This window comes from Crocuta crocuta, unplaced genomic scaffold, assembly GCF_008692635.1.
Source record: "Crocuta crocuta isolate KB4526 unplaced genomic scaffold, BGI_CrCroc_1.0 scaffold367, whole genome shotgun sequence".
In the NCBI taxonomy this organism is placed as follows: domain Eukaryota; kingdom Metazoa; phylum Chordata; class Mammalia; order Carnivora; family Hyaenidae; genus Crocuta; species Crocuta crocuta.
The window spans coordinates 5,665,737-5,693,048 of NW_027527936.1; the positions used below are offsets into that span (position 1 = coordinate 5,665,737).

The 27,312-nt window shown below is 37.9% G+C and overlaps 1 protein-coding gene across 3 annotated transcripts in view; it reads left to right on the forward strand.

The window, feature by feature from the left end:
• Positions 1 to 27,312, forward strand: part of MAST2 (microtubule associated serine/threonine kinase 2) — a 178,182-nt gene that overhangs the window by 101,999 nt on the left and 48,871 nt on the right. For all 3 annotated transcript variants that reach the window (XM_077752130.1, XM_077752132.1, XM_077752131.1), the window contains exon 3: positions 18,241 to 18,332. In XM_077752130.1, the coding sequence (XP_077608256.1) occupies positions 18,241 to 18,332 (92 nt within the window). The remainder of the gene's footprint in view (positions 1 to 18,240; positions 18,333 to 27,312) is intronic.

Consider the following 27,312-nt stretch of genomic DNA (forward strand, 5'->3'; position numbering starts at 1 on the left):
CTAGTTTGGGACTATTAGGTGTAAATATTGCTGTGAACGTTTGCATACATGTTATTGTGTGGACATATGTTTTCATTTCTCTTGGACAGAATCCTAGGAATGAAATTGTGTTGTAAATTTACACTTAACTTTTTAAGAACCTCCTAACTGTTTTCTGCAGTGGCTATATCATTTTATATTCCTACCAGCAATATTTGTTGGATTGTCTTTCTACATTCTTACCAACACTAGATATTCTGTCTTATTGATTATACCCATTCTAGTGGGTATATAGTGGTAGGTTATTGTGGTTTTGATTTGCATTTCCCTAATGATTAGTGATGTAGAGCAACTTTTCATGTGCTTTTTGGCCACGTATATATTTTAGGAGAAATGTCTATTCAAGTCCTTGGCTCATTAAAAAAATTTTTTTAACATTTAATTATTTTTGAGGGGGAGAGAGAGGTGGAAACACCAAATCCCAAGCAGGCTCTTGGCTCTGAGCGGTCAGCACAGAGCCCCACATGGGGCTCAAACTCACTGACTGCGAGATCATGACCTGAGCTAAAGTCAGACGCTTAACTGACTGAGCCACCCAAGCCTCCCTCAAGTCCTTTGCTCATCTTAAAATCTGGTGGTGTTTGTTGTTGTTGAGTTATAGGAGTTCTTATATATTCTGGATATTGATTTTCTATAGTATCTTTGCATAGATTTTGTTCTGGTCCCTTTTGAATTACTAATTATTTTAAAAAGAGGTATATTCTTCCTAGTCTAAATGTTTGCATGAAGTTTATGTAGAAGGACCAAAGAGTGAACTGAACTGTTTGGAAGTGTCTGTGGTTCATAAGTCTCATTATATTGCAGTTTTTTTTCTCTGTAGCTTTTAAGTCTGTCCTTAGGCCTCTACATTATGGTCCCAAACAGAGCTCAGGAAACTTCAAGGAATGAGTAATTCATGTCTTATAAAGTTGTGCTGGAAAATAGAATAAGATGGAGAACTGCCTAAGTTATTTTATAATAATAGTATAACTTTGATTCAAAGCCAGATAACAACAGCCTAAGAAAATTATGGGCCCACGGGGCGCCTGGGTGGCTTAGTTGGTTAAGCATCCGACTTTCGCTTAGGTCATGATCTCGCGGTTCATGGGTTCAAGCCTCTGCGTCGGGCTCTGTGCTGACAGCCAGTTCAGAGCCTGGAGCCTATTTCAGAGTCTGTGACTCCCTCTCTCTCTCTGGCGCTCCCCTGCTCATGCTGTCTCTCTCTCTTTCTCCTAGAAATAAATAAAACATTAAAAAAAATTGTGGGCCCATTTCCTTTATAAACATATATGTTTTAATTCTATAAAATTTTAGCAAGCTTAATTTATAAAAATACTGTGATCAAGTAGGTCCACAGACCCCAGAAGGGCTGAGACCCCTTCAGAAGGACTGCGGTGCCAAAACTATTTTTATAGGAACACTGAAACATTATTTGCCTTTTTCACTGGGTAACATTTGCACTGATTTTACAGCGTCACAGTGGGTAAAACATCTGAAGCACCTCAGCACAAATGAAACCAAAATATTCTAGTAGTTGTAGTTTTTTTTCACCACCATTCATTTGCAGGAAAAAAAGAAAACACAACTAGATTCACTTAGAATGTTCTTATTGCAGCAATAAACATTAGTAATTTTATTAAATCTCGACATTCTTTAGAGGCACCTGGCTGGCTCAGTCAGTATTGCATGCAACTCTTGATTTTGGGGTTGTGAGTTTAAGCTCCATGTTGATCATAGAGATTACATTTAAAAATATTGACTATCTTTTAAATATTCTACATGACAAAATAATTATGCATAAAACACTACTGTTGAATTATCAAAGTACAATAATTGTCTTGAAGAAAACGTGCCATTGTTTGAGCTGTGAGCCACTTTTTTTTTTTCATGAACATCATTTTAGTTATTCAGACTTAACTATGGGAACTAGTAAAGACAAACTAAATTTTCCACATCTTCCCAGACACTAATCGGGAAAAGCTTTATACTATTTCATTTTACCAGGGCCCATATTTGTGGAGGGCCTCTGTAGTGGAAGTATAACTTCATTCAAAGAAAAAATCTTTAGTCTCATTGGCTACTTTCCTTTGATTACCAAGAGATGTACTGCTTTAAAAATGTATGACAGGACCATTCTCTCCCATTCATTAGTTATCCAAGTAATAATAGCTATGTATCAGCCATTGTCCCAGGCACTGGAAATATAGACATGTTTAGAATACACAAATTCTGAAGCAGTCCCCAGCCTAGGGCTTTTAAATGTCTCTCCCATCTCTACTACCAAGTTTATTTATTTAGAACTCTGGGGATGTATACATCACCTACAATCACCAATGATAGAATTATCCAGTATGTAGGTGGTGGGCACATTTACTAACATGTGGTGGGCAGCTCTTTCTTCATCTTGAGACTGGGAGTGGGGACATGTTGCCACTGTCATATTGGGAATTTTCCCAGTATGTCACACAATTCCAAGAGAAGATATTGCACTGACCTGCATTTGGCCAGTTTCCCCATTCCTCATGTTTTTTACTTTAAAACTGTCAATTCATTCCAAGCATTCTGGATCCTTAAATTTTTCTTAAAGTTTATTTATTTATTTTGAGGGAGAGGGAGACAGGGAGAGAGACAGAGAGGGACAGAGGGAGGAGTGGGGAGGAGTGGTGCAGAGACAGAGAGGGAGAGAGAGAATTCCAAATAGGCTCTGTACTGTGAGCACAGAGCCTGACGTGGGACTAGATTAGAACTCATGAACCATGAGATTATCACCTGAGCTGAAACCAAGAGTCAGACATTTAATGGACTGAGTCAGCCAGGCACTCTGCCTTCTGGATCTTTGAAATCCATGTGGTGATACCTTAGACATTGACCTTTGAGCTTTAGACCTGTGTTTGTTTCTTTTCACTGTAAGTTGGTATCGTTGCAGGACTTTTGGTTTGCTGAGACTTTTAGGTTTGGCTGTTATAATCTGCTACAAGCTGAATCATGCCCTTGTTTTTATGGATACATGCCTTCTGAATCATCTTTTATTATTATTATTATTTAAAGCTTATTTATTCTGAGAGACAGCACAAACAGGGGAAGGGGCAGAAAGAATCTCAAGCAGGCTCCACACTCAATGCAGAGCTCTACACTGGGCTTGATCCCATGACTGTGAGATATGACTTGAGCTGAAATCAAGAGTTGGACACTTAACCACCTGAGCCACCCAGGCACCCCTGAATCATCTTCAGAATGGAGATGTCCAGAACAGTCCCAGTGCAAAGAGATGAAAGTTACATTGGGCTTCAGAAAATGTTAATACTTTATTGAGACTTAGGGCAAGCTACTTAGCCTCTCTGTGCCTCAAGTTCCTTCTCTATATAAAGGGAATAATAATAGTACCTACTCCCTACGGTATGATATACTACATGTGCTTTAAAAAGTACCTAGTTAGCACTTAATAAATATTAGCTATTATAATTATTGCTTTACATGCATAGCTAAATTGAGTAGACTGTGAAGAAAATGCCAAGGAACCTAAATCTAAAAAATTAATATGTGGGGCGCCTGGGTGGCTCAGTTGGTTGAGCGTCCATTGTTGGCTCAGGTCACGATCTCACAGTTCATGGGTTCTGAGCTGTCAGCACGGAGCCTGGAGCCTGCTTCCGATTCTGTGTTTTCCTCTCTCTCTGACCCTTCCCTGCTCATGATCTGTCTCTCAAAAATAAATAAATGTTAAAAAAAATTTTTTTAAATAATAAAANTTTCCTTTAGGGGAAAGATGATAAGGCCTTGAGCTTTTTTTGGGTAAAGAGACTCTAAGGTACCATAGAATTGAGACCCCACATATAATTAGGACCCTCAAAGGACTTTGCCCACAGTGGACTAGGAAAACAGTTTACCCACTGAAATGGAGAAATGAAAAGTTCTTTAGTCTCATCTGCATAAGTAGGGCTATTAATAATGTAAAGTTTCCCTTGAGAATTTTTAACTGTAGGCCTTTATTCAAGTGAATTTGGGGCCTGGAGTTTATAATGTGTATGTGGTCTAGGAACTGATTCTAGGTAGTAGTAACCTTGACAAGTCTGTTAGAAACTCAAAATTGCATTTAAATGACATACCTTCAAATCACATAGTACAAGGTTCCCATAAATAAAGCCACACTCAAAGTGCTTTCACAGTACAAAAGAAACAGATCATAAAGGAAAAAATCCTTGGGGCGCCTGGGTGGCTCAGTTGGTTGGGCGTCCGACTTTGGCTCAGGTCATGATCTCATGGTTCGTGGGTTCGAGCCTCACATCGGGCTTTGTGCTGTCAGCTAGCTCAGAGCCTGAAGCCTGCTTCAGGTTCTGTGTCTCCCTCTGTCTCTGACCCTCTCCTGCTCACACTGTCCCTCTCTCAGCAATAAATAAATTTTTAAAAAATTTAAAAAATTTTTAAAAAGAAACAATCCACCACAACCGAGATTCAATAGAATAAAAAGAAACAAGGACACTTGGGTGGCTCAGTCGGTTGAGGGTCAGACTCTCGATTTTGGCTCAGGTCATGATTCCAGGGTCTTGGGATCAAGCCTTGAGTTGGTCTCTGAACTGAGCATGAGCCTGCTTGAGTCAGTCTCTCTCTCCCCCCACCATTCCCCCACAAACACACTCAAAAGAAAAAAGGAACAATAAGCCCCAAAACCTCAAAAGTAACATTGTGGATAAAGATTACAAAATAAATATATTTAAAATGAATAAAAATATAAAAGGAGAGACAAGAGAAAGAAGACATATATTTAGTAAAAAATACCAGGCATATCTGGGAAGAATGCAAATTAGAATTCAAGAAATTAAATATATTGTGTCATTGGGATGCCTGGGCAACTCAGTCAGTTAAGTGTCTGACTCTTAATTTCGTCTCAGGTCATGGTCTCTCGGTTTGAGGGATTGAGCCCAGCATCAAGCTCCACACTGATAGCACAGAGCCTGCTTGGGATTCTCTCTTTCCCTCTTTCTGTCCCTCTCATACTTATGTGCACTCTCTTTCTCTCTCCCTCTCAAAATAAATAAGTAAACTTAAAAATAAATAAATTTATTGTGTCCTTAGATTTGAAAACTTTACAGGTTATATAGTAAAACCATAGACAAAGTTAGTAAATTTTTTTAATTTAAATTTTATTTTTAAGGTATTTATTTTTGAGAGCGTGAGGGGCAGAGAGAGAGGGAGAGAGAGAATCCAAATCAGGCTTCGCACTGTCAGCACAGAGCCCTATGTGGGGCTCAAACTCACAACTGTGAGATCATGACCCAGGCTGAAGTCAGATGCTTAACTGACTGAGCCACCCAGGTGCCCCCCCCCCTTTTTTTTAAATTTGAGAGAGAGAGCACAAGGAGGCAAGAGGGACAGAAGGACACAGAGAGAATCCCAAGCAGCCTCCACATTGAGCTTGATGTGGTACTCAATCCCACAACCCTGGGATATGAGTCAAAATCAAGAGTCAGATCAACTGAGCCACCCCGGTGCCCCCAAAGTGAATAAAATTTTATCTAGAGTGCAGCACAGAGATGAAAGATGTAAACTATAAATGAAAACTAAGAAGTATGGAAGATACAATATGAATGTCCAACAAAATATAGAGAAATGGGGGAAAGGCAATATTCATATAGGTAGTGATTTTGACCTTCCAGAATTGATTAGAAATAAAATAATATCATGAAGCATAATAAGCAGAAATAAATCTCCATCTAGAAACATTGCAGTAAAATTGTAGCACCATAGAGAGGTCTTTAAAGCACCTAGAGAACCCTCAAGAATTGACAAAAACTAAAAGAACTCTAATAAATGAGTTTAGCAAGGAAGTTCACCCAAGACAGATATACAGACAGGTGTTCATAGCAATATTTTAAAAAGTCAAAAAATAGAAACAAACCAAATGTCCATCAATTTATAAATGGATAAATAAAATGTGTATCACACAATCAAATATTATTTAGCCATAGAAAGAAATGAATATTGATAAATACTACAATATGGATGAATCTGGAAAACTTTATGCTTACTGAAAGAAGCCAAACACGAAGGCCATATAATGTATTATCCCATTTCTATGAAATATCCAGAATAGGTGAATCCATAGAGACAGAAAGTACATTGGTTGTTTCCTGGGAAGGGAGGTAGAGGAGGAATAGGGGATGGAGAGTGTCTGTTTATGACTAATGGAGTTCTTTTGGGGCTTCATGAAAATGTTCTGGAATTAGTGGTGATGGTTTCACACCCTTGTGAGAGGATACTAAAAACCTCTGACTTGTATACTTTAAGAGGTTGGCTTTTATGGGTATGTGAATTATATCTAAAATCCAAAGTTAAGGGTTAAAAAAAAAAAAAAGGAACTTGAGGAAAAAAATTATCTACAAAGGAGCAACAATCCCAAGAGTAAGCTCCTTAACAGCAGTAATGGGAGCCATAAAACAATGGAATAATATATTTAAGATATTGAGAAAAAAGTCACTCTTAGTAAGTAGTTGTAGGATTTCATACCTGCTTAATTATCATTGGAAATCATTGAGCAAAATAGAGACATTTTCAGACAACATCAACATTTAGAATGTTTATCAATACTGGATTCTCACTGAAATCATTGCTCAGTGAGATCCAAGAAGAAATGCTGAGCAAAGAAATTAGAAAATATGAGTAAATCGAAGAAAACAATTCTTGCATGAAACAATAGTAATTACTGATTTGGCAATATAAAAGCAAGCTAGACCTAAAATATTGGACCAAATATCATGTAAATTGAAAGGGGATAGGGGAGAATTGGAGTTAGGATTCTTTAATTTTGTACAGAAAGGTTGAGATACTGGCTAACCTTAGACTCTTTTAAAACAGGATTATTTGTTAAAACTTTGATAATAATAATTACTGTTTTTCAAAAAAAGAAAATGAAACAGTGGATAATTTCCAGATCAATGAAGCAGGGGTTAAAAAACAACTTGATTAATCCAAGAAGAGCTGCCATCAGAGAGAGAGAGAGAAAAGAAACAGTAGAGTAAGGGGGGTTAGAGGAAAGCAGGTCACAGTATCATATAGGGAAATGGAATAGGTAACATTTTAGAAATGTTTACCCTTGAAAGAGTAAGGGATTTTTGCCATTGCATTGTTGGGGAAAGAACATTTCAGGTAGAGGGAATAATTAGTGCAATGACTCTAGCTAGTGATCTCCATGTGAAATTATCCTTTGGAAGGTTTTGGGCAGAGTGAAATAATCTGATTGATGCTTTAAAAAGATCACTGTGACTACTTGTGTTGAGAACAGACTGGGAATAGGAGACAAGAGTAAACCAGGGAGAATGGTTAGGAGGCTGTCAAAATAATCTAGGCAAGAATTTGCAACTACTTGGATGGAACTAGAGAGTATTATGCTAAGCAAAATTAGTCAGAGAATAACAAATATTATATGACTTCACTCATATGAGGATTTTAAGACACAGAACAGATGAACATAAGGGAAGGGAAGCAAAAATAATATAAAAACAGTTCTCTTAAATATGGAGAACAAACAAGAGTTACTGGAGGGGTTGTGGGAGGGGAGATGGGCTAAATGGGTAAGGGACATTAAGGAATCTACCCCTGAAATCATTGTTGCACTATATGCTAACTAACTTTTTCATATATGGCCTTTATTATGTTAAGGTATATTCCCTCTAAACCTACTTTGTTAAGGGTTTTTATTATGAATGGATGTTGTGCTTTGTCAGATGCTTTTTTTTGCATCTTTTGAAATGATCATATGGTTTTAAACCCTTCTCGTGTTGATGTGATATATCAGGTTGGTTGATTTGCAAATACTGAGCCACCCTTGTATCCAGAAATAAATCCCACTTGATTGTGGTGGGTGGATTTTTTAATGTATTGTTGGAGTTGATTAGCTAGTGTTTTGAATTTTTTTTAATGTTTATTTTTGAGAGAGACAGAGCATTAGCCAGGGAGAGGCAGAGAGAGAGAGAGGGAAACACAGAATCGGAAGCTGGCTCCAGGCTCTGAGCTGTTGTCAGCACAGCTGACATGGTTTGAACTCACAAACCGTGAGATCATGACCTGAGCTGAAGTTGGACGCTTAACTGACTGAGCCAACCCAGGCACCCCAGATTAGCTAGTATTTTGTTGAGGATTTTTATATCTATGTTTATCAGAGATAGTGGCCTGTGAGTTTGTTTTGTTTTGGGGGGGTAGTGTTTTTATCTGGTTTTGGTATCTGTAATGCTGACTCATAAAATGAATTTGGAAGTGTAGCTTTTCATTCTTTACAGGAACATTATCCTGGTTGTTACTCTGAAATAATATCTGGAAGTCCTTGAACTTCAATGACCCCAGATCCTTCTATATTTTATTGATCATACTTAACGAACCAGAAGTGGTCTTTTCCTCATTCTAAATTCTGAAGGGAAGTAGCCACGTGTTAGCCAATTACTGAGTTCAAGTTTCTAGGAGCAGTTGGACTTGTGGAATTTGGCATTTGGAGAGGTGTAAGGGGTCTGCAGAACATGCATCCTACTCTATATACCCTGTATTGCTTCAGACTGGGAAGCAGACCTCCTAAATGAGTTTACAGCAGCTCTTGCAGGAAGGGGAGCAGGAGTCAGATATGAGTACCTGCTAATTGATGGAGGGAGGAATTTTTGCAGGCTGGAATCTCTCCAAATAGGACCATAATTCAACAGTATCAAAGAGATGGCACAGGGTGCTTTAGTTATTGCTACCACTGTCCACTGAGATGACTATGGTGAAGCTTAAAGGATGAAATGCCAGGTCTTGCTTCAAGTGACCAAGTGACTGGGATAGTACTGAGCAGCAGTCTGGTTTAACCCAGTCTTTGCAATAGGCAGCAGAGCATCAGCTCAGGGGCCTTCCAGATTTCCGCCCATCAGCTGAGAGTGTGGCTGACTCTGTAAACATCCAGTACTTTTATCTTACTGGGATGAAGGAATTATGACCTGTTCTTTATTTTCTAGGATCTTGGGGAAATGGCCAGAGCCTGTTAAAATGGAAAAATTAGCCAGTTCCTTGTTTTGTATCTCAGCTGAGTCATGGCATCTTTGCCAGGATGTCTGACTTTTTCCCCTGGCAGCTGTCGCAGATTTGCCAACTGAGATTATGTGTACCTTCGTAAAAAGGCATGTGGCCTGGAAATATGATCTTTAGTGTTTTGAATTTTGATTTAAATTTTAAATAAGATCATGGCAAATGAAGTTAGAATCAATTATCTGTCCCTGCAGTGCCAAGAGATCTTCATTTTCATATGCAAGGAGATGAGACATAATGGTTTGATATACCTGTCATGTGCCAGGTATACAAGTATACTGTTTTACTTTAATTCTTGTAACAAATCATATTCATCCACTCATTCATTTAACAAGTGCATTTTGAGAGCCTGCCTTGTGCCAGGCAATGTTCTAGGAATTGAGGAATACAACGGTAAGGAAAGCATGCACAAACCCCTTTCTGGCCTCATAGAAATTCGATTTAAAAAAAATTTTTTTAATGTTTATTTATTTTTGAGACCGAGAAAGAGCATGAGCAGGGGAAGGGCAGAGAGAGCAGAAGACACAGAATCCAAAGCAGTTTCCAGGCTCTGAGCTGTCAGCACAGAGCCCAACATGGGGCTTGAACGCACAAACTGTGAGATCATGATCTGAGCTGAAGTCCGATGCTTAACCGACTGAGCCACCCAGGTGCCCCTAGAAAGAGAGGTAGGGGTGCCTGTGTGGCTTAGTTGGTTGAGCATTGGATTTTGGGGCAGGTCATAATCTCATGGTTGCCAAGTTCGAGCACCGCATTGAGCTCTATGCTGACAGCTCAGAGCCTGGAACCTGCTTCGGATTCTGTGCCTCCCTCTCTCTGTCCCCACCCTGTCTAAAAAATAAACATTAAAAAAAATATCTTTTTAATTTAATTGGAAGAGAGACAACAAACAAAATGTGCAAAATATATAGTATATTAGATAGTGGTAAATTATGTTGAGAAAAATACATTGTGAAAGGGAGATAGAGAGTTTGGGGAGGAGGTTACATTTTAAATAGAATGATTTGGGAAAATTCATTGAGAAGACTACACTTGAGCAAAGACAGAAGGAGGTGAGGGATCAGCCGTGAAGCTATCTGAGGAAACATAGACAAAGGAAATAACATTTGTAGAGTATTGGCATACTCTAAGAAAAGGGAGGAGGCCTGTGTATCTGGAATAGAGTGAGTAAAGGGGAAAGAGGAAATGGAGATCCAGACCATATAAAGCTTTGTAAGCTGCTATAAGAGCATTGACTCTCAGTGAGACAGGGAGAATTTTAAGCAGAAGAGTAACTTTAATACTACTTGTATTTAAAAATTTGGAGGCGGGGGCACCTGGATGGCTCAGTGAGTTGAGCATCCAGCTTTGGCTCAGGTCTTGTCCTCACGGTTCATGAGTTCAAGCCCCACATCAGGCTGACCACTATCAGCACAGAGCACACTTTAGATCCTCTGTTCTTCTCTCTGTGCTCCTTCCCTGCTTGCGCTCTCTCAAATAAAAAACATTAAACATTTTTTTCTTACAGCTTTATTGAAGTATGGTTGAAGCATAATAGATTGTTTCCTATACCTTATTGGAAATATGAAATATATTTATAATAACAATTTTAATGTTCTATTAATTCTGTCATCTGTGTCATTTCTGGGTCTATTGATTTCCCCTTTCATTATGGGCCATATTTTCCTGCTTTTTTCCCTGTCAAGTAATTTTTATTATATACAAAACAGTGTGAATTTGAGCTGTTATGCTGAATATATTTTGTTCCTTTTTTTTTAATCCATTTAACATACAGTGTGATATTAGTCTCAGGTGTAGAGTTGAATGATTTCCATGTTGCCATACAGTGCCTGGTGCTCATTACAACAAGTGCTCTCCTTAATCCCTATCACATATTTAACCCATTCCCCTCCTCCCCCCACCTCTTCTCTGGTAACCATCAGTTCTCTATAGTTAAAAATCTGTTTCTTGGTTTTCTTCTCTTTTTTCTTTTTCTCCCTACGTTCATTTGTTTCTTAAATTCCACATATGAATAAAATCATATGGTATTTGTCTTTTTCTGACTTATTTTGTTTAGTATAATACTCTGTAGCTCCATCCACATCATTGGAAATGGCAAGATTTCATTCTTTTTTATGGCTGAGTAATTGTGTGTGTGTGTGATACCACATCTTTATCCATTCATCAGTCAGTGGACATTTGGGCTGTTTCCATAATTTGGCTGTTGTTGATGATGTTGCTGTAAACATTGGGGGTGCATATATGTCTGAGTTAATATTTTCATGTCCTTTGGGTAAATACCTAGTAGTGCAATTGCTGGATTGTAGAGTAGTTCTATTTTTAACTTTTTGAGGAATCTCCCTACTGTTTTTGAGTGGCTGCACCAATTTGCATTCTCACCAACAGTGCAAGAGAGTCCCCCTTTCTCTGCATACTTGTGAACACCTGTTGTTTCTTGTGTTATTAATTTTGGCTGTTCTGACTGATGGGAGGTGATATCTTATTGTAGCTTTGATTCATATTAACCTGATGATGAGTGACGCTGAGCATCTTTTCATGTGTCTGGTACCTATCTGGATGTCTTCTTTGGAAAAAATGTCTATTCATGTCTTCTGTCCACTTTTTAACTGGAATATTTGTTTTTTGGATGTTGAGTTTTATAACTTCTTTATATATTTTGGATACTAACCCTTTATCAGATATGTCATTTTTATTGCTTTCAATATTTTTGAGCTTTGTTCTGGGACACAGTTAAGTTATGTGGAAACAGTTTAATCTTTTTAAGGGTTGCTTTTAAGCTTTGTTAGGTAGGACTAGAATAGCATTTGGGACTATTTTCTTGCTGTTATCCCATGAATTACCAGGTTTTCCCCTTCTGACTAGTAGGAGCACAAACTATTCCTGACCCTATGTATACACTGAGGAATTTTCACCTCCTTCTCTTAGGTAGGTTTTTTTTTTCCTTCAATTCAGGGACATTGCCAGGTCCTGTGAAGGTCACCTCCTCTCTGCACTGTTACTTGGAGGTCTTTTCAGATCATAAGCTCAGGTAATCCATTCTCTCAGCGATCACTGTCCTGAACTATTACTTGTCTAATGTCTGAAAATTGTTTCGTTATTTTAAATTCAGCTTATTAGTTATATAAAGTGAGAGGGTAAATATATTATTTGTTCTTCCATCATGAATGGAAGTGGAAGTCTTTTCTGATTTATGTTTTAAAGGGTGTTTTGTTGAGAATAGATGACAAGGGAACAAGAGTGGAAGCAGGAATACCAGTGAGGAAGCTATTTTACTTAATTCAGATAAAAGATGATGGTGGCTTGGTCCAAGCTGGTAGTGGTGAAGGAAGTAAGAAATGATCAGAATTTGGATATATTTTGATGTTAAGGCCAACAAAATTTATGATGGGTTGATATATAAAAGAGAAAAGTCCAGAATGACATACAAGTTTTATATTATCTTCATTTTATATTTTAGAACACCAGAGCATGAGAATTTATGAGGCTTGTTCAAGGCCAAACAGCCAGTCTCAAACTCCGATCTTCTAATTGCAAAGTCCTGTCTTGGGGTGCCTGGGTGGTGCAGTTGGTTAAGCGCCCAACTTTGGCTCAGGTCATGATCTCACCGTTTGTGGGTTCGAGCCCCATGTCTGGCTCTGTGCTGACAGCCAGCTCAGAGCCTGGAGCCTGTTTCAGATTCTGTATCTCCCTCTCTCTCTGACCCTCCCCTACTCATGTGTTCTCTCTCTCTCTCTCTCTCTCTCTCTCTCTCAGAAATTAAAAAAAAAAAAGTCTTGTCTCTTTCTACTGTAGCACAGTCACACTAAGACTGTGGGTAGGATAAGCCACAGGTGCTAAAGGAGTGCAAGGGAAAGGGAGACATTGTCCTGCTTGAAAGAATAAAGGAGAATTCACATAAAACCTTATCTGAGTCCATGCTTTCTAAAAGTTGGATAAACTGAGTAAGAAGGGAAGGGTAACTGTTGAGGGAATAGTGTGACCTGGAGCACAGAAATTTCTGAGATACTTTCTACTCAAGATTCCCTTGATCTGCATAAGCCTTCAGTGGTCAGTATAGTTTCATATGTACATTCTGTAAAATTTCTCATGTTCAGAACTAAAGGGCCGAGAGTTTATTTTCTTGAGAATATTTAGATCTTATTTGCCCTTAGAAAAAGGGGTTGAATAAGCATAGGTATGATTCTTTTTAAGAAGACCCTTTTGGGTTCAAATCTGCGTTCTCTATTCTATTCCACTTGTCTATGTGTCTGTTTTTGTGCCAATACCATACTGTCTTGATGATGACAGCTTTGTAGTAGAGGCTAAAGTCTGGGATGGTGATGTCTCCCGTTTTGGTTTTATTCTTCAATATTACTTTGGCTATTCGGAGTCTTTTGTGGTTCCATACAAATTTTAGGATAGTTTGTTCTAGTTTTGAGAAGAATACTGGTGCAATTTTGATTGGGATTGCTTGAATGTGTAGATTGCTTTGGGTAGTAATGACATTTTAACTATATTCTTCCAATCCATGAGCATGGAATGTTTTTCCATTTCTTTATGTCTTCTTCAATTTCCTTCCTAAGTTTTCTATAGTTTTCATCATACAGATCTCTTATATCTTTAGTTAGGTTTATTCATAGGTATTTTATGGTTTTTTGATCAAGAAGATGTGGTCTATCTATATAATGGAATACTACATGGCAATGAGAAAGAATGAAATCTGGCCATGTGTAGCAACATGGATGGAACTTGAGGGTGTTATACTGAGCGAAATAAGTCAGGCAGAAAAGGACAAATACCATATGTTTGCACGTATAGGAGGATTAGGAGGAACTTAACGGAGGACCATGCAGGAGAAGAAGGGGGAAAATAGTTGGGGAGAGGAAGGGAGGCAAACCATGAGAGACTCTTGAATGCCAAGAACAAACTGAGGGCTGATAGGAGGGAGAGGAAGGGGGGGTGATGGGCATGGAAGAGGGCACTTGTGGGATGAGCACTGGGTGTTATATGGAAACCAACTTGACAATAAACTATTGAAAAAAATAAAAACCGAAAGAAAGAAAGAAAGAAAGAAAGAAAGAAAGAAAGAAAGAAAGAAAACCCAAAAGACAAAACCTTACCTAAGATCCTTAATTTAAAAAAATTTCTTTCTGTTTAAATATTCATTTTTGAAAGATAGGTAGATAGAGAAACAAAGCATGAGTGGGAGAGGAGCAGAGAAAGAGGGGAGGCACAGAATCCAAAGCAGGCTCCAGGCCTGAGCTGTCAGCACAGAGCCTGATGTGGGGCTTGAACCCACAAACCATGAGATATTGATCTGAGTCAAAGTCGGATGCCTAACTGACTGAGCCACCCAGGTGCTCCCCCAAAAAAATTTTTAAAAAAAATTTTTTAAGTTTATTTTGAGAAAGAGCACGCGCATGTGTGCACAAGTGTGCACGTGAGCTGGGGAGGGGGAGATGGGCAGAGAGAGAGGGAGAGAATCCCAAGCAAGCTCTGCTCCATCAGTGCAGAGTCCGATGTGGGGCTTGACCTCACAACCATGAGATCATGACCTGAGCCGAAGTCAAGAGTTGGACGCTTAACTGACTGAATCACCCTGGTGCCCCCCAAAATTCTTTAAACTAGGGTTAATTTTAATGGCTGTTTAAGGAGTTCAAATTATATTCCAAATATGATGGGAAGCCATTGGGGTTTCAAAACAAGGAATTCACATGATTTCATCTATGGTTTTTAAAATATTACTATGACTTATGGGTGAAGAATAGACTGGTAGGGGCAGGGAAATAAGCAGGAAGAACCAAAATGGAAGAAAACCTCTTATAGACTTTAACTGAAATAGTGGTAGTATTGGAAATAAAGAGAATGGCTTGCACTCAGGATGTATTTTTAGGGTATAATTCCACAGAACTTCCTGGTTGATTTGGATGTGGGTGTGAAGAAAAGAGAATGAACAATGGTTTTTGCCTAAGCATCTGGGGGAATGGTTGTGCCATACAATGAGATAGTACAATGTAGGCAGGAGTAGCAGATTTTAGAGAGAAATTCAAGAGCTTTTTTTTTTTTTTTTGAAATTTGAGTTTGAGATGCCTTTTAAGACTTCCAGTTGGAGATGTCAAGTAGGCACTTGAATGTATGAGTCTTGAACTCACAGGAGAGAGCACAGAGTCAGCAATAAAATGCTGGGTATCATCAACATCAAAGATTTAAAACTGGAAAGCTGGAAAAAAATCACTTAGGGAGTGTGTATAGGGAGAGAAAAAAGATATTTCAGATCTGAGCCTTAGTGCTAAATGATTTAGAAGTCAGGAAGAGAAGGAACAAGTAAAGGAGAATAAAATATGAGCAGTTAGTGAGAGGAAGAAAACCAGGAAATCATCAGGTCCCAAGAACTAAACAAAGAAAAGTATTATAGGAAGAGTTACACAGATTAGGTTGAACAAAAGAAGCCAAAGACACACAAAAATACATAGTGTACAATTTTACTTACAGGAAATCTAGTAAAATGAAATTAATAGTATGGGGATAGAAGAAAGTAGTTGGAGGACAAGGGATTGACTGGAAAAGGGTAACATGGGAATTTCTAGAGTAATTAAAATAATTCTGTCTTTTGGATGTTATATGGATGTATATAATTGTCTCATTGAATAGAACACTTAAGATCTATATATTTTATTGAATGCAAATTATATCCAAATTTTTAAAAAAAATTTTAATAGAGGAGATTGAAACTATAAATGATGTTCAGAGCTTACATAAGATGAAGGTCAAAATCACTGGTGATTTCGAAAACAGTAGTTTTAATGGTAAGATGGGGGTGACTAAAGGTGTGAAGGTGACAAGCAGAGAATTCCCTACATGGAATCTTTCTTAAACAGGGGAGGACAGAACTGCACAAGTCAGGGAAGCCTATGAAAGATTTTCTTTTTATTTTCTTTCTTTTTATTTATTTAAATTTTATGGTTTGTTTATTTTTGAGACAGAACACGAATGGGGGAGGGGCAGAGAGCAAGGGAGACACAGAATCTGAAACAGGCTCCAGGCTCTGAGCTGCCAGCACCCGACGTGGGGCTCGAACCCACGAACTGTGAGATCATGACCTGAGCCGAAGTCAGATGCTTAACCAACTGAGCCACGCAGGCACCCTACTTTCTTTCTTTAAAAAAAAATTTTTTTTAATGTTTATTTTTGAGACAGAGAAAGAGTGGGGGAGGGGCAGAGAGAGAAGGAGACAAAGAAACTGAAGCAGGCTCTAGGCTCTGAGCTGTCAGCACAGAGTCTGATGTGAGGCTTGAACTCAGAAACCAGGAGATCATGACCTGAGCCAAAATTGGTTGCTTAACCGACTGAGCCACTCAGGCACCCCTCTTTTTATTTTCTTAAGATGAAAAAAAATGACAGCATGTTTTATGATGATGAGAATGATTCAGTTGGAAGTAGAAATTCATGGCATAGGAGAGGGAGGTGCAGACTTCTTAAGGAGGAGATTCAGGGGAGTTGCCTTTTATAGGAGCATTGTCTCCCTTCTGCTGTTGTAGATAGGAAACTAGAATGTATGGGGACAAATTTAGGTTAGTAGATTTGTATAGCAGAAATGTGAAATGTTTTTCTGTTGTTCCTTTTTACCCCCAGTTGAATAAAAAGCAAAGTCAGCATATGAGGGTGAGATTTGGGAAGGAATGCTAGAAATTTGGAGAGAAGATGCAAATTAGTTGTCTTGGAAAGAGAACGAGCACACATTGCCTAGGTGACTATAGTATGGTTAATGAGACCCACTTAATGTTTATCATAAATATAAGGAAACCGTAGCCAGCATGATTTTGGATTTTTCCTTAGTCATCTTCAGCTGCCTGAGCACAGTTGTAAAATGGATGGAAAGTGGGTTTAAAAGTTGGGATTTTACCAGGACTGTGGTGTCCTGTGTGTGTGTTGGGATGGGGGTTAAGCAAAGTTTCAGTTAGAACTAGAATTTAAAGTGGTTTTTGAACAAAGAAATTGAGACTATAGAGAGTTTGCTGATGACAGAATGAGTTCATGGGAGGCACAACATAAGCTTTTTGGTTGGAAGATCAGAGAATAGAGGGAAACTGTGTCAAATTTAGAGAAAGAGAAGCTTGGACATATGACAGTGACTGAGGTAATGAGGGCTGTAAGACATGATTAGATTCATCTGGATGGTTTCTTAGGGAAAAGTGTTTATTATTTCTAATCGTAATTGCATTCTTGAAATTGATCTCAATCTTTTCAGGAGTTACTCCTCACATTTCCGGTAGTTCTTTATAACAGTCTACCAGCCCTTCAGAGTCTGGCTGTGACCTACCCCCATAGCCTTTATAAGCTACTCCTTTTCCTGTCATTCTCCCCTCCTGTCACTCACTCTACTATTATCTTGAACATTCTACCCTCTCTCCCCACCCCTTTCTTTTTTTTTTTTTTTTCATTGCAGTATGCCAGTTTGAGGACAGAAACTTTCTCTTGTTTCCTGTTGTTTCCCTAGCATCTAGAATACTACCTGGTACAAAGTAGGTGTTCAGTAAATATTTGGATGAATGTAAATGGCAAGCTTCCCAAATGCCTTTCAAATAAATTTATATACAGTTTTCATGGCTTTTCATCATGATTTGTTTTTCTCCAACTACAAGAAAAAGCCTCAGGCATTAACTTGTAATGAAAAGAGTTTTTAGAAGGAACCCAGCCTGTTCTGAAATTTATGGTGAAATGAAAGTATTACTTCATTCACTGATTAAGCAGTTTTTAAAAAATAAATTTTACAGGTTAAGTTAATGGTTTCATTTTTATGGCAAGAACATTAATTTTTATGAGATAGGAGAATATGACTTGTATTTTTTGTTTTCTAAATCAAATTTACCGTGACTATTCTTCTTTAGATACTATTTAAGAAATGGTTATTACCTTTAGAGTAGCTCCTTGTGTTTGCTTGGGAAGCAAAATCTAAACAATGGAAAAGTGCAATGCAATACACGATGAAAGTCAAGATGGTGACAAGTTATTATAAGGTGGAACATAGTGAATTATGAAATCTTTCTGGGGCAAACAGGATTTGCTGACCTGGTTCAGTTGAAAGTGGTGTACTGCTCCGCTCATGTGGTGGTGTCACTCTTTTGTTCTTCAATAGCCATTTAAGTTCCTTGAGCCCGTGGTGGGCCCCTGTTATAACTGACATTTGTGTTTTCATTGCAGTTGTCGGACAAGTAACCGCAAGAGTTTGATTATGACCTCTAGTACATCACCTACACTACCACGGCCACACTCACCGCTTCCTGGCCACACAGGTGAGTGCTTGAAGGTTAAGAAAGGTGGAATGAAACAAAGTGAAAGAGTGGCCATTGATGCCTAATTTCTTTCCTACTTCTCACTTTGTGTAGTTCAGCACATTACATTGTCACTTCATGTGGCTGACTGAGGCATACAGAGTTCATAGTCATGCTTTTTATTGGAGAATGTGGTATTGATTTTATATATTGGAATCGAAGCAATTGATCTCATGTATTCAGATTCTTCTCCATCTGGAACCTGAGCTCCTCTGGCTAGTATAAGGACTGATTTATTTGCCTCTGACTGAGGAAATAGAAAAATTATAAGGCAGAAGACCTAATTTGAGTTAGCCATATATTTTAGCCTAGACATGTGTTTTTGCATCTCAGGGGAGCCTTTGCTAAAGGGATTGCTGAACTGTTAAACCCTGTTCATTGCTATAATATTTACAGTGGAAATTCCAGACCTAGGGGTAATGGAAATGGAGCAGGCTTGGAACCGTGGGGAGCCTCTTAGAGCTTGCTGCCTCGGTTTGGTAAGCCATGGGCTTTGTCGGACTTTGGGCAATAAAAGAGTACCAAAGCAGGACACCTGGTGGCTCAGTTGGTTGAGTGTCTCACTTCGTCTCTGGTCACGATCTTACAGTTTGTGAGTTCAAGCCTTGCATCAGGCTTACTGCTGTCAGCACAGAGCCTGCTTCAGATCCTCTGTCCCTCTCTCTCTGCCCTTCCCCCACTCATACTCTCTCAAAGATAGAAATAAACAAATGAACTATTGGGACCTAATCAAAATAAAAAGCTTCTGCACAGCAAAGGAAACAATCAGCAAAACTAAAAGGCAACCAACAGAATGGAAGAAGATATTTGCAAATGACGTATCAGGTAAAGTGTTAGTAGTATCAAAAATCTATAAAGCACTTATCAAACTCAACCCCCAAAACAAATAATCCAGTGAAGAAATGGGCAAAAGATATGAGTAGACACTTCTCCAAAGAAGATATCCAGATGGCTAACAGAAACATAAAAAGCTGCTCAACATCACTCATCATCAGGGAAATACAAATTAAAACCACAATGCGATACCACCTCACACCAGTCAGAATGGCTGAAATTAACAACTCAGGCAACAACCGGTGTTGGTGAGGATGCAGAGAAAGAGGATCTCTTTTGCACTGCTGATGGGAATGCAAACTGGTGCAGCCATTCTGGAAAACAGTATGGAGGTTCCTCAAAAAATTAAAAATAGAACTACCCTACAGCAATTCTACTACTAGGTATTTATCCAAGGGATACAGGTGTGCTGTTTCAAAGGAGGACATGCACCCCAATGTTTATAGCAGCACTGTCAACAATAGCCAAAGTATGGAAAGAGCCCAAATGTCCACCGACAGATGAATGGATAAAGAATATATGGTATATATATATATACAATGGAGTATTACTCGGCAATCAAAAAGAATGAAATCTTGCTATTTGTAACTGTGTGGATGGAACTAGAGGGTATTATGCTAAGTAAAATTAGAGAAAGACAAATATCATATGATTTCACTCATGAGGAATTTAAGATACAAAACAGATGAACATAGGGGAAAGGAAGCCAAAATAATATAAAAAAGGAGGGGGACAAAACATAAGAGACTCTTAAATAGAACAAACTGAGGGTAGGTGGAAGGGTTAGGGGTGGGGGCATGGGCTAAATGGGTGAGGCGCATTAAGTAAGACACTTGTTGGGATGAGCACTGGGTGTTATACGTAGGGGATGAATCACTGGAATCTATTCCTGAAATGAAATCATTATTGCATTATATGCTAACTAACTTGAATGTAAAAAAAAAAAAAAAAAAAAAAAGTTAAAGGATTCACAAGTTGAAATGAAATGAAATTTTCCTGAAAAAAAATTTAAGTGTTTGTAAATTGTCCACAGAGCATAGGGCAATATTTCAGATAAGGATGCATGTTTAGGAATTGAAAGAGAATTTTAAAAAATAGAATAAAAGTATAATTTACAATAGAAATAAACATTAAAAAAAAAAAACACACAGCAGTGAGACAGCTCATCATCAAGCCAGATAAGACAGGTCTGTTTCACTTGGGTTTGTCTCTTTGCTCAGTTTACTGTGTGTTTGGAGGAAGTAAAATGAGGGTGCATGTGGAGTAGTTGTCTAAGTACCCTGAGAGTCTGGTGATTCTGAAATTGATTTTTGTCCTTAGGAGAAAGGTCTCACTTTACTGGGCTCAGATCCAGCTGTTGAGTGTGCTCATGGCCCTTTTCCAGAAATCAATAAATCTCTCAAAAGCGAACTCTCATATTAGAAGACGCCACCAAGAACACAGGGGGACCCAGGGAATTAGAGGCATACTGAGCCTGTAAAGTGAAGCTCTCATTGTGTTTAGATATGTTTCCCCTCAAATTGACTGGGTTATGTGTACTCTACACTGGAACTTTGTAAAAACAGCATATATCTGACCTGGCCTTTTCATCATATAGAAAGAAATTTAGCTTGTGTAGCCCCTATACGTTATTTCATAACTATAATGTGAGTTCTGGGCACAGTTACTAGTGCCTGCTCCTCTCTGAGATGATTATCTCTCTATTTAGATTCCTGGCAGGTAGAGTTCATTACTAAATCTTCCCTATTCAAGAGGCTTTGATTGAGAACATCATCTGCTCTTTTCAGCCTGCCTAGAGCTGTAGACTGTAGCTTTGAGTTGATATGTGTAACATACTTTGTATTCCATAAATGTTACCTGTCATCATCATCATCTCTCCCCAGATCCCTGTAGAAAATCCAGGTGGGCCTCAGTCCCAGGGAAGAAGAATTGACTTAAAAGCCCAATTTATGGCTGTAGACTCTCTACTTACCTAGATGTTGAGAAAGGCAGCACTGACTGTTCCATTGAAATCAAACTTCACATTAAATTATGTCCTCCAGTCTTAATACATCCTGATATTTGCATCCACAGAATGTTCTAAGACCCTTCAACTTTACTTTTAAGTCTGGAATCTTTTGAGTAATGTGACGCCTGTTGATTTGAAAGTAGGTCTATTTATTCCATATGGTTCAACTTATTAAATAATTACTATATATAAATAGGTTATAACTGCAACAAAGCCAGTTTAGTAGGTACTTAGTCATTCTAGAAATAGAAACTTCCTAGTTCATTGTTTTTTTTAAACTAGTAAACTTTATCTTTTAGAGCAGTTTCTGGGTTTACAGCAAAATTAAGCAGAAAATACAGAGTTCCTCTATACCCTGTCCCATAGACATATAACCTCCCCCACTATCAATATCCTGCACCAGAGTGGTATATTTGTTAAAGTCAATTAACCTACATCAGCACATCATTATCCCCCTAAGTCCATAATTTACATTAGGGTTCACTCTTGGTGTTGTATATGACATGTACATAATGACATGTATCTATCATTGTAGTAGCATAGAGAATAGTTTCTTTGCCCTAAAAACTCCCTGTCTCTGCCTTTTCATCCCTCCCTGTCTCCAGCCCTTGGCATCCACTAATCTTTTAACTATTTCCATAGTTTTGCCTTTTCCAGAATGTCATATAGTTGGAATCATAGTATGAGGCCTTTTCAGATTGGCTTATTTTACTTAGCAATATGCATGTTAAGAGTCCTTCATGTCTTACCATACCTTGATAGCTCGTTTCTTTTTAGCAGAGTAATAATATCCCATTGTCCAATGTATCACAGTTTATTAATCCATTCACCTACTCAAGGACATCTTGGTAGCTTCTAAATTTGGCAATTATGAATAAAGTTGTTATAAACTTCTGTATGTAGAGTTTTTGTGGACATAAGTTTTCAGTTCATTTGGATAAATACCAAGGAGCTTGATTGCTGGATCATATGTTTAAGGCTATGTTTAGTTTTGTAAGAAACTGCCAAACTATCTTCCAAAGTGTCTGTACCATCTTGCGTTCCCACCAGCAATGAATAAGAGTTCTTGTTGCTCCACATCCTTGCCAGCATTTGATGTTATCAGTGTTTTGGAATTTGGCTATTCTAATAGGTTTGTAGTGGTATTTCATTGTTGTTTCAGTTTGTTTCGATTTGCATTTCCCTAATGGTATATGATGTTGAACATCTTTTCTTTTTATGTTTGTTTATTTTAAGGGAGACAGAACTAGTGAGCGCCTGCACAAGCAGGGGAGGGGCAGAGAGAGAGGGAGAGACAGAATCCCATGCATGCTCCACACTGTTAGTGCAGAGCCTTACACGAGGCTCAGTCTCTTGAACTGTGAGATCATGACCTGAGCTGATATCCAGAGTCAGACACTTAACCATCTGAACCATCCAGGCACCCCTGAAACATCTTTTCATATGCTTATTTGCCATCTTTGCTGAGGTGTCTGTTCACATTTTTTGCTTGTTTTTTAATCAGGTTGTTTTCTTTTGGTGAGTTTTAAGTGTTCTTTGTATTATTTTGGATCACAGTCCTTCATCAGAGGCCTTTTGCAAACATGTTCTCCTAGTCTTTGACTTGTTTCCTTATTCTTTTTTGCATAGCAGAAGTCTTTAATTTTAATGAAAACCAACTTAATTATTTCTTTCATGGATCATGCCATTGGTGTTGTGCCTAAAATGTCATTGCCATACCTAAGGTCATCAAGGTTTAGGTCTTTGATCCATTTTGAGTTTTTATGAAGGTCTATATCCATTTTGTTTTTACATGTGAATGTCCCCTTGTTCCAGCACTCTTTATTGAAAAGATTGTGGGTTTTTTTGTTTGTTTGTTTGTTTGGTTTGGTTGCTTTTGCTCTTTTGTCAAAGATCAGTTTACTGTATTTATGTGGTTTTGTTTCTGCCTGTCCTGTCTCTGTATTGTTCCATTGATCTGTCTTCTTTATCCAGTACCACATAGTCTTGATTACCATAGCTTTATAGTAAGTCTTGATGTTGGATAGTATTAGTTCTCCAACTTTGTTCTTTTTCATCAATATTGTGTTGGCTATTTTGGGGACTTTTGCTTCTCCATATAAACTTTAGAATTAGTTTGTGAAAGTAATAAATCCGCAAAATAATTTGCTGGGATTTTGAATGAAATTGTGTTGAATCCATAGATCAAGTTGGGAAGAACTGACATCTTGACAATATTGAGTCCCCCATCCATGAATATGGAGTCTCTCTCCCTTTATGTAGTTCTTCTTTGATATCTAACATCAGAATTTTGCAGTTTTCCTCATTTAGATCTTACACATATTTTGTTGGATTTATAACTAAGTATTAACATTTTTGGAGAGTGGTAATGTGAATGGCAATAGGCTTTTAATTTATATTCACACATGTTCATTGAAAGTATATAGTAAAGTATTAAGTTTTGTACATTAACCTTGTGTCCTGCATTTTTGCTGTAAAAGCTTATTAGTTCTAAGAGGTTTTTGTTGATTTTTTTCATATTTTCTCTATAGGCTGTCATGTCATCTGTGAACAAAGACAGTTTTATTTCTCCCTTCTCAATCAATCTGTATACCTTTTATTTCCTTATTGCATTAGCTAGGACTTCCACTGCAGTGTTGAAAAGCAGTGGTGAGAAGGTACCACATGGTGGGAGAGCTTTAAGTTTCTCACCATTAAGTATGTTAGCTGTAGGTTTTTTGTAAATATTCTTTATCAGAGTGATGAACTTTCCTTCTATTCCTGATTTGCTGAGTTTTCAAAATCATGAATGGGTTTTGGATTTTATCAAATGCTTTTTTTGTGTCTGTTGATAGGATCATTTTAAAATTTAAATGCTTTATTTATTTTTGAAAGAGCACGAACTGGGGAGGGGCAGAAAGAGAGAGGGACAGAGGATCTGAAGCAGTCTCTGCACCAGAAGCAGTAAGCCTGATGCAGGGCCTGAACTCACTAACTGTGAGATCATGACCTGAGCTGAAATCAGACTCTCAACTGACTGAGCCACCCCGGTGCCCCAATATGATCATTTGATTTTGCTTCTTTAGCTTTTGATTTGATGGATTACATTAATTGTTTTTCTAATGTTGAACCAGCCTTGCATACCTGGGATAAATCCCCCCTTGTTATGGTGTATAATTTCTTTTATGCATTGTTGGCTTTGATTTGCTAATATTTGGGGAAGGGGCGGTTTACGTCTTTCACGTAAAGAGAGATATTGGTCTTAAGTTTTTTTCTCATAATGTCTTTGGCTGGTTTTGGTATTAGAAACCAGGTGGTTCTTGGAGTAAGTTCTCTCTGCTTCTGTCTTCTGGAGGAGATTATGGGATCCTGGTATAATTTCTTACTAAGTATTTGATAGTATTCACTATTGAATACATCTGGGCCTGGTGTTTTCTGTTTTGGAAGGTTATTAATTATTGATTACCTTTTTTAAATAGAAGCCTATTTGGATTGCCTGTTTCTTACCAGAGCTTTGGTAGATGTTGATTTTTAAGGAATTGGTCTATTTAATCTAGGTTATCATATTTATGGACAGGGCTGTTCATAACATTGCTGTATTTTCCTTTTAATGTCCATGGAATCTGTAGTGATGTCTCTTCTTTAATTTCTAATATTAGTGATTTCTGTCTTCTCTCTCTTTTTCTTAGCCTGGCTAGAGGTTTATCCATTTTGTTGGTCTTCGCAAAGAACCAGCTTCTAGTTTTGTTGATTTTTCTCTGTTGATTTCCTGTTTTTAATTTCATTGACCTCTCCTCAAGTATTTATTATTTCATTTCATCAGCTTTAGACTTAATCTAGTTCCTTAAGGTGGAGGCTTAGATAATTAATTTTAGATTTTCTTTTCTAATGTATGCATTTAATGCTATGACTTTCTCTCAAAGCTGTGTTTCATTGCATCTCACAAATTTTGGTAAGCTGTATCTTCATTTTCATTTAGTTGAAAATATTTTAATTTATTAATTTGTTTTTAATAGTTTATTGTCAAGTTGGTTTCCATATAACACCCAGNAAATAGTTGAGATTTCTTCTCTGACCCATATGTTATTTTGAAGTGTGTTTTTAATCTCTAAGTATTTTGCCATTTTCCAGTTATCTTCTGTTTCTGATTACTAGTTTAATTCCATTGTGATCTAAAAATAGACATTATATGATTTCTGTTCTTTTACATTTGTTAAGATGTGCTTTATGGCGCAGAATGTGGTCTATCTTGGGGAATGCTCCATGTGATCTTGAGAAGAATGTGTATTCTGTTGTCATTGGATTAAGTAGTCTCTACATGTTAGTTATATCTGGTTGATTAGTGGTGCTATAGAATTCAACTATGTCCTTATGGATTCTCTGCCTGTTTATGTAGACATGAAACTGGTGAGTCATGGAATATACTGTGTAAATTTTTGGAATAAGATTAACTGGTCAGTGGGCATGTATATTTATGTGTATTTCTAGGATGTTTGTTAAATATCATCTAATTTTCAACTAGTGTACTGGGATTTAGAGTATGACTTTCTTGAGACTTTGGAGCAAGCCCCAGTAATTCATTCCTCTTTACTCCCTAACACTTGCAGGCTCATCACTCCATCTTCCTTGAATCTACTCAGGCTAAATTCATCATCGCTTATTCCTGTTTTTATCAGTCACTACAGGAATCTCCTGGCATGCTCCTCTCCCATCTGCTACATTCTTAATTCCTATAAATTCCTGAATATTCCATTTTGTCCCTTTTTTCTCAACCCTCTGACTCTTGAAACCCTTCCATTGTACCTTCTGGAATTTATTATCAGCGAAATCTCCCATATGCTCAATCTTGTTCTTAAAAAAATTTTTTTTAATGTTTATTTATTTTTGAGGTGGGGAGTGTGTAGAGAGAAGGCAGGCACCAGGCTCCGAGCTATCAGCACAGAGCCCCATGAGGCTCAAACCCAGGAGCCATGAGATTATGACCTGAGCCAAAGTCAGATGTTTAATCGACTGAGCCACCCAGGCACCCCTGCTCAGTCTTGTTCTAGTGGAATCCTGTGGGAAAGGGAGGGAATAGAATAGATTGCCCTATGGCCCTTTCAAGTGTTAGCTTTTACCTCTCCCATGACCTTAGAGTGTTGGGCCTGAAAGCAAGAGGAGGTATCTTTCTTACCATTTCATTATTCTCTCTCTCTTTTTCTTAATGCCCCCAAACTTTTAATCTTATACCATTAAGTTATATCACTGGCCATCAATGCACCTATAAAAATCTTAGCTACTGACTCAATATTACTCTTCAGTTATTCTTGATAGTTTGAATACACATGCTGATTTTTCAGTTTTTAGAACTTTTAGTTGTTTGATCTCCTGTCTTCTAGTGAGCTTCTCCCCCATAGTACTTAAGTTACTTAGACTGTTTTAAACTAATTTTAATTTCATTCTTCCTATTGCTCTCTAAGCACTACCTCTAATCTTTCTACCTTGTGCCGAGTAGAAACTTCATCCCCCCCAAAATAAACATTTTATTCCAGGATCTTCAATCCTTGGGAATTTAAGTTTGGGATGGCTTCTAGACACTGATATGGATAATTCAGTGGTGTTAGGGTGGAGACTACCTGGAAGAGAACATATGGAGCCAGCAAAATACCTACCCCGNACAAAGGATGTGTGAAAGAAAGCTAACAGTTCTTATTTGAGAGAGCTGCAGGGGAAGCTTTGTGTTTTCATGGGGGCAGTCAAGTTTTCACCTAATTAAATATATTAAGGGCTATACTAAATATATGTCCAGGGTGTTTGGGAGTACAAAAGTAAGACTACTCTGGCAATTGCAGAACCAGTTAGGAGACCATTGCCATTGTCAAGATGGAAGGCAGTGTTAGAAATGGAGAAAATCTGTGAATATGAGAAAAATTTATGAGATTAAATAAGCAGGGATTAGAGTTGATTATCTCTAGATTTCCTGCTTGGGTGATTAATGAGTAATGATACCCTTAACTTAAATAAGGAATATTGAAGAGTAGATGAAAGAGAAGGAAAAAGAAGATCCCAGAAACAAATCTATACTATATGGACACTCAATTTATGGTGAAAGTAACACTGGGACAATTGTATACCATATGG